The sequence below is a fragment of the Mastomys coucha genome, unplaced genomic scaffold, assembly GCF_008632895.1.
Source record: "Mastomys coucha isolate ucsf_1 unplaced genomic scaffold, UCSF_Mcou_1 pScaffold18, whole genome shotgun sequence".
In the NCBI taxonomy this organism is placed as follows: domain Eukaryota; kingdom Metazoa; phylum Chordata; class Mammalia; order Rodentia; family Muridae; genus Mastomys; species Mastomys coucha.
Genome location: NW_022196900.1, coordinates 66,939,087 through 66,947,354, shown reverse-complemented (window position 1 = coordinate 66,947,354; position 8,268 = coordinate 66,939,087). Strand labels below are relative to the sequence as shown.

At 53.0% G+C, this 8,268-nt stretch overlaps 1 protein-coding gene across 7 annotated transcripts in view; it reads right to left on the bottom strand.

The window, feature by feature from the left end:
* Positions 1-1,158: 1,158 nt before the first annotated feature.
* The window catches only part of Glis1 (GLIS family zinc finger 1), a 193,762-nt gene continuing 186,652 nt past the window's right edge, over positions 1,159-8,268 (bottom strand). For 5 of the 7 annotated variants that reach the window (XM_031378087.1, XM_031378089.1, XM_031378088.1 and 2 more), the window contains 3 exons: positions 4,253-4,428; positions 3,722-3,889; positions 1,159-1,637 (listed from right to left, as the gene is read on the bottom strand). In XM_031378087.1, coding sequence (XP_031233947.1) covers positions 1,480-1,637; positions 3,722-3,889; positions 4,253-4,428 — 502 coding nt within the window. In that variant the 3' untranslated portion in view covers positions 1,159-1,479. The other 2 variants (XR_004120964.1, XM_031378090.1) reach the window with 2 other exon arrangements.

Here is an 8,268-nt window from a genome sequence, read left to right as displayed (position 1 = left end):
GCCATTAAGTCTATCCCATGCTTGAAAAACAACCAAGAGCTGCCACCAATCCAGGAACATGTGATGCTCAGTACTGCAAGACTACTGCAGGGCCCAGATGGGGCCCAGGCGCTACTGTGCCAACCATGCTGGTGCTTCACTGGCTACAGTACCATAGGACCCTGGAACTCCGGAACATAGAACAGTGACATCTTCTCAGCTTTAGGAAGGACGCACATATTGGGGTAACTGAGGTGTCTCTAGATGACAGAGAAGGTCCGAGTATGCCATCTAGCATGGCTGGGTGACCAAGGAGCCTCAGTTTCTTTCCCTCCACTGAGCTCTTTCCCTCTCCCCTCTGCCATGTAGACTGAGCTGGGACTATGTCTTAGTGGCTGCTGCTCAGTGAGCGAGAAGACACCCCCCCCCCAAGAGCATTTCTGAAGCCTGGGAGGGCTGGTACAGACCGGGTGAGTAGGGAACTTAGCCCCCTCAGTCTGCTACCAAGAGGGATGCTTGCCTTCATCTTTTCCTCAGGTGACACTGACGTGAAGCCCACTTCTAGGCAACCTCTGCAGACTAGATGGGGATCTGTTGTCTGGGCTGGACGCCAGAGACAGGAGATTTCGGCAGCCTATGGTGCTCTCAGGACTGGCCTCCTCTGTAGGCTGAGGCCATGTGTGGGTGTGGTTCCCCTGGACTCAGTGGTCTCTGCACCTAGATAGTCTGTGGGGTTCCTTTTACCTCTTGCTTTGCAAGGCTGTTGGGTCCCATGGTGTCCTTGACTTGCATACAGTCCAGACAGCAGAGGGCAGAAGATCATCTCTCTCTCTCTCTCTTTCTCCCCCACCTCTCTCTCTCTCTCCCTCTCTTTCCCTGTGTGTGTGTGCACATGTATGTATGTATGTATGTATGTATGTATGTATGTATCTGTATATCTATCTCTGAGTACCTCTCGGACTCTCTGCTCCTCTGCCCTGGGACTATCTTTGCCTAGGCCGCTGCCTTGGGACTGGCCTGGGGTCTGTAAGGGCCACTGTATAGGATCAGAGAAGTGGGTTTCCATCCCCATAGCTGTACCCAGGGCCTCCTGGGCACAGGGCTCTTCATTGCACTCCCCTCAGATCTTCCAGGTCTCAGCCTTCAGCCTGAATCCCAAAGTAGAGCCAAGCCTTCATGTCTAGTTTCCAGTTTTTAATGTTTTTCTTGTAAAACCAAAAATATAAAACTTGCAGGGAGTAGGGGAAAGAGGTCCTGTACATTGTATATACACGAGGTCTGTGATTTGAGAACCTTAGGGAGAGAGAGGAAGATATAGTCAAGGGACTGTTAGTGGGCCACTGTTCCTGGCAGGCAGCCCCGAGACCAGACAGCCCTCCAGGTAGGGCAGTACCCCTGTGGTGTGGCCTCGCTGCCCCTTGTGGGAAGCACCAGGGCAGATGGCAAGTAGATGAAGAAGTGTCGGGAGCTGGGCAGGCAGGTACAGCAGCACTTCTTCCTTCAGGTGTCGGTGTAGATGGACGGGATGTGACTCAGGCAGTGGTCAAAGGCTCCATTGGGGAAGAAGCCACAGTCCTCCGGACCACTGGGTACCAGGTCTTCAGATGGCTGTGGCTGCAGTGCTGGGGGACACGGAGTTTCTGCCAGGGCCTCGTAGCCTGTGTGCAGAGAGCAGAGGGTCAGAATGTGTGTGTGGGGTGTGTGTGTGTGTGTCAGAGGCTGGCATGTGTCCCATCTGGAGTCTCTCCTGTTATGGTCCTTTCATGGGGGTGCTGGTGGCCTGGGTGGAGAGGAGACGGTGTCTTGCACTCCAAAGGGCCCAGGGAAGCTGGGAAGACAGGCAGCCTGGCTTGGTACGCCCTTCCCCAGTCTTTGACTGTGGTATAGACGGAGAGAGGGAGGGAGAGAAGGAGGGAGGAAAAGGTCGCGGGGAAGGATGGAGTAGGTAGGAGCATTGCAGCTCCTACTCTTAGAGGGTGGTCTCTCCTGGTACAAGGAACTCGGCTGCCTATTCTTCCGGGTCCCCTCACTAGACTCAAGATGCTTCAAGAGAGGTGCCGGCATTACTGAAACTTAGGAAGTGATCATTAAGCCCAATTAAGTTAACTTCACAGCATTTCATGGGACTCATTATCTTTAGAGTGAAAGGGTGGGGCTCAGAGAGGGGTCTACGCCTAAGGTCACACTGCTAGGAATTAGGGGGCTGGCACTTAAATGCAAGTCCACTTGGCTCTAGAGACACCTGGCTTTCCTGGAGGACATGCTGTTTCCAGAGCAAGGTTGCTGCTCAGGGTTCCTGCCTTGAGGCAGAGACCTGAAAGGGTCATCCTATCCAGTGTCCTGACCCTGAGCTGCTGTCATGACTTTATGTGGCTTTGGTAAGTGGGTCTCAGTCTCCCACATCTATGAAATGGGTATGGAATAAACTGTACTGAAGCTTTCTGGACCATATATTTGTTCATCCTGGGACTATTAACATTTTTATGAGAGGTGGCTAGTCATGAGGCAGTCAAATACAGTTGGAATAGGTGCTGGGGACAGACCGGAAGAGGCCCCTCTCCATTCTAACGTCAGACTACTAAGTTAATAAATCTCTCCTGGGTCAGGGCTGGGAGCACAGAATGATGACAACCAGCAGTATAGGCACAGAGTAGGTACCTAATCAGAGGTGCCCTGCACAAAGCCCTGTCATGTATGTATGTGGCCCATATCTACCCACAGACGCATGTTCACCATACTCAAACACAGGTCCATGCACATACAAGCACAACAACCTGAAGCAGCTCCACATGCTCATGCACATATGTGCATGTATGTCTGTGAACATCAGTACAACATAAGAATACATGCACATGTCATGGATGCTCCTCAAGGTGCCTAGAACCACCTGGGCCAGCCCCACATGCATGCAGTTGTGCTCCACAAAATGGCAGAGAGAACACAGACACAGAGAACATATGGGAACATGCACAAACAGCCAAGCCCCAGTGATGGAGCCACAGGTTTGTGTTTATTGGTGGCCTCCCTGCCTGGCCCCATGTTCAGTGTCCATGGTCCTCTGTCCCCCACTGTGCTGCTCATAGGCTACTCAAAAGCCCTCCATAGGGCCTCAGCTTCTCCTTGGTCTGAGCCTTAGCATCTTCACTAGAGCTGGACCCTGGGGCTGACTTGGGTAGGGGTGGGCTTAGGTAATTCAGAAGGGGGAACTACCTACCAATAGGATGTTCTGAGTTCTGCTCTGCCTGCTGGACAGAGCCTGATTCCAGTTTTGGGCAACATGCAGCCCTTCCTATCCACAGCAGCGTCTGCACCTAGCAGGGCTAGAGCATCAGGTTTCCTATCCCTGCATGCCCCAGGCCCCGCCCCTTCCTGCTTCTCTCCTGTGAAGCAGGGATCAGCTGTCACTGCAGGGTCCAAGGCTGTGCTCAGCCAGAACTCAGCAGGTGCCTGATTAATACCCAGTATGAAACACCATTAAGGACCATAAGTTCCAGTCTAATTCAGAGAATCTAGGGACTGACAGCATTTAGATAAAGCTGGGCAAAGCTATGGCAGGAACACAATCATTTTAGCAAGGGTGTACCCTAGCTCAGGGAGACTGGGCTTCTCCAAGCTTCTGCTTCTATCTCTACATGGGAGTCCTTACCCCATAGGGCTGTTAGACAGACAGAAAACAGTGGACAAAGTCCAAACAGGGCCAGCCTTGGTAGTGCTCAGGGAAGGGAGGTTTGAGGAAGCTTACCTGGTGCAGATAAAGGTGTGCTGAGGCTGGAGTAGGTGTTGGGTCGCAAGGGGTTGAACCCATGGGCGTCACCCACCAGTCCATCCCTGGAGGCTGCTGGCTCAGTGGTCCGGTAGCACTCAGCATAGGGGAAGCAGTTCTGGATGGAATGGAAACTGCCTTCGTAGCCTACAAGAGGAGGCAGGGATGGCGGTGACAGACAGAAGCACCTGAAGCACCCGGGACATCGGGGGGGTGGGGGTGGGGATCAGCCCCCTTGTTGTCCGGTCCAGGCAATGAGGGTGTGAATGAGGAGAGAGCACAGGAAAGGTGACGGTCTGCTAAAGTCTGTGGCTGACACTGGAGACCCACAAGAGGGATGGTTGGCCTTCTGCTTCCCAAATCCTCCACACTCACCCAGTCTTCCTCCAACCAGCAGGTCTCTCCTACCTGTCATTAAGGCAGAAGCCCAATGTGGTCCTTGGAACCCAACCTGCCTCCCCCAGGCCCCACATCAGCCCTCTTGGTCACAAGTGGTTGAATGCAGCTTACCTTGGGGGCTGGGCAGAGGTGGTGGTGGGCTTTGGAAGGGTGGATAGGTAGGCTTGCTGGGGATCGTGGAGAATGACTGTCCCCCTGGAGACTGACTCTGGGAGGCTGGTGGCAGCGGTGGGGGACCAAGCCCCTTCAGTGGGCTGACCATGGGTGAAAGGAGACCAGGCCCCAGGCTGGAGAGAACAGAGTACCATATGACTTCAGGGAAGCCAGGACAGAGGCACAACCCAGGGCCTCAACACCTGCTCTAATTTACAGTGTCATGACTGTGTCTGTGAGCCTCCTGCTATAGTTATAGTTTAGTTGAGAACTCGGTATTTAGGTCTGCTAGTAAACAAGGAACAGAGATGTCTATAGCCTCGGAAATCCACAGAGGCTGCACAGGCTTTCAGTCCACATGATCATAAGGCATTGGCCTCACAGGTGTTGATGAGAGTATAATCAAAACCATGGAAGCAAATGACCCAGCACGATGTGCACACATCCTTGTTGGTAAATCCGGCAATGGGAAGAGAAGCTGGTGCACCTGGCATGCGGGTTGGCGCCTCACTCCACTGTGCAGTGTATTTCAGAGAGCTCTTCCTCTCTTCCTGTTGTGTGTCTCCTATTGCATAACTTCGTGACGGAAAAGTCACTACCTACATTCAAGGTAACTTAAGGGATCCAGGCTCAAGCTGGGCTCTTTGGAAGCTCTTGTGAGTTAAAACTGCAGGGCTTAAGAGAGATGCAGGATGCCTTGAATGCAGCCATGTTGAAGGCATGCTGCCTGACTTTACTGCAGATCCTATCAGTAAAGCCAGGCTCCCAACTCAGATTTCCATCCTAACCTGAGTTCTACTTACAGGGATTGAAGGATTTTGGGCTCAGAGACATGGAACCCTTGCTCAGGCTTGTAGCCTGATAGTGCATGCATGCATGCACTGCAGAGGGGGTGAGAGCAGTAGACAGGTCCCCAGAGCTTCAGGTTGACTTGTGGCATTTCCTGGACCATCTATATCAAAGTTTCTTAACCTGTGGGTCATGACTCCAAGGGGTTGCATATCAAATATTTACAATGTCATTCATAGCAGAAGCAAAATTACAGTTATGAGGTAGCAACCAGATAATTTTATGATGGGGTGGGTCATACAACATGAAGAACTGTATTAAAAGGTCGCAGCACTAGGAAGGCTGAGAACCGCTGGTCTATAGTAAAGCAGACAGTAAATTCAGGACCATGGCTCTAGGCCACCTTGTCAAACAAGGCACATTATCCTCATCCTCCTACCAGAAGTCATGGGGCAAGTCGGTGCCCACTCTGAAGGAAGTAGGACTGAGTGGCAGTCTTAGGGACACACTGGAGGTACCGTCTCTTCCTTCAGCCTTGGCAGCCTGCTCCTACAGTCTTGCCAATACCCTGCCATCTTCCACCCACTTGAGATGCCAGCGTCTGAAGGTCGAGAGCCAAGTCCTCATTGACCCTCTGGATTTAACCTTTCCAACTGTTAATGATTCCATACCACGGGGGACAGGGTCTCTCTCTGTCCACTGCCAACTGTGAAGGCCGGGCCACATTCTCCTAGCGGGCGACAGGATAAGACACAGTAGATACGAAGTTCTTTCCTTCAGAACTGTGGGCTGTCTGACTTATCCCCTCCTCACTGGAGTATCCAAAACCCAGCTGGGCCTTGCAGGGAGAGCCAGCCGTGGCCCGCTGCATAACCAGAGCCCACAAAGGGGCCTGACATGTGGTAAACAATGGCCAACATCCACAAACAGGTTCTTTTTGAGACAGGGTCTTACTGTTTAGCCCCGGCTGCCTTTAAACTCACCATCCTCCTGCCTCAGTGCTCTGATTACTTATTTTCAGGTGTATGGCCAACCCGCCCTGCCACAAAGTAGCTTTCAGAAGCAAGCTAGGGGAAGCATGGGCAACTTCAAGGTTTATTTTCTCTGTCTAGACCCGCCATAAATTCTCCTTTGCCACCTTCACAGCCTGTGAAATTAAACAGAATGCAACTACGCACAACCGACACGCAGGCTGGTCCACACCACTCCAACGGCAAGAAAGTCACCTGGAGCCAGGCAAGTAACTCCAGAAACACATGCCTGAGCTTTGGTTGAAGCCTATATAGGTAACTTGGACCTGGCTGGCAGCCCCAGGGCTCCATGCCTTCCTTGTGCAAGGCTGGGAAAGAAACCCACCAAATTTGGTGTCTCCTCTGAGCCAGGGTAAATACATTTGGTCATGAAGTCAGGCCCTCTTAGCATATTTTTGAGTGAATCAGATAATTCTGTCAAGCTATTTAAACGTCCCAGCAAACCGCTGGGGAGCCCCAAGTGGCCAGTCCCTGTTGATTTTGGCAAGCAGGAGAAGCTGAAGGTCTTCCCGCCCATCTCTCCTCTGGGGCTGAAAAAGAAACCCATTCAGGCGAGCCCCAGGCTGTGTCAGCCGTGGGGCCCTTCTCTCCAGCAGGCATCCGGAACCCGGGCGCCTGGCAGCTGGGGACAGCTCTCACCACTCTGCAGGCCAGGAGCGGGCGGGTGGGCTCGGGTCCTGTCTTGTCATCACTCTGCCTCTCTCTGTGGGCATCCCTGATGGGTACTTAGGCCGGCGGCAGGCGGGTGATGAATGAGGCCAAGCAACCACCCCAGGCCCTGCGAGGGCCTCTGCTTTAATGTCTTAGTTGAGGCTGGCCACTGGCTAAGCAGATGGCCTGAGATGGGGACAGAAAGAGCAGGGGAGACTACAGAGAGGACCTGTCCCAGGTGACACAAGCAACGCCAGGCACAGGTGGGTGGTCCTCACCACCTTCCTGGAGAAGGGCCTTTTAATGCCTTTTATGGCGGAAGAGACAGGTTCAGGGAGAAACTAAGACTTTGGGTTCCCCTCACTGAGCCAGGATCAAGCCTGTGCCGTGACTGCTATCTGGGTTCTCTCCCTGCTTGCCCAGCCTTAGCTCAGGCTGTCATCTCTTATCCCAAGCCCTTCACTGCCCCCCAGCATGCCTTTGGCCTGGCCTAGCATTTATCACTAGCTTTATGTCTGGTTCTGGGGCCTCTCTCCAGCTTAGGATCCCACATCACAGTTCCTCTCCATCCCAGCATATCCCAGCTCTCACCATGCCTGCCTTTGTTCCCACTGCTCTTTCCTGCCCACCTGCCCCTGGAGCCTGGCTTAGCACTACCCGCTGTAGGCAGCCTATCTGGCCCACTGGCTTCCTTTCTGGGCCTCTGCAGCCCGCCCTTTCTACTCCTCTCCCATATGGTGGAACTGTGCAGCCCGTCCAGCATCTCTTCACACAAAGCCAGCAGTGGCCCAGCACTGGGACAGGGATGGTGCTCACAGGGATCAGGAAAGAACAGATAAATGAATGGCAAGAGGACCCAGGGAGGAGCAGCAAGCCATAGATGTGGTAATAAAGCCAAAACTGATCCTAGGTATACAGTGGTCAAGGCTATGCAGCCTTGGAGAAGGGAGAGCAACGAAGGACGAAGTTGCTGGGGCCAGACCTTGAATAACAAAGCAAGTCACTACTGATGACAAACAAAGTAGGTGGGGGTTGGGGACTGGGACTCCCTCTGATCATGTACGAGGACTGCATGCAGCATGTCCCTAGATCCAGTCAATAGGGCAAGGAGCACAATGAATACACTGACCCTGTGGGAGGCTCTGAGGGTTCCAGACGGGACCGAGGTTAGCCTCTCTATGAAAAGTCTGGTATCAAAGAGCCAGGGAGATAGATGCTAGAGGGGTACTCCTGAGAGCCTGGTTGCAGCAGAATTTTCTTAGAGGCTTCTGAATGGAGGATGTGGGTAGCTAGAAGACTGGGTACCAATACATCCGCCTCTGGTGGTAGGGGCATCCCTGGGAAGCACCAACATCTTACACAGAAGGTGGTACAGAGCACAGGCCACAGTCAGTGATGCATAAACGTAGGCTGGTATCATCAGTAACAACAGATTGTGTGCAGCTCACCTGCCTGTCCACCTCCCACATGAGTGCTCAGGTGTGCAGCTCACCTGCCTGTCCA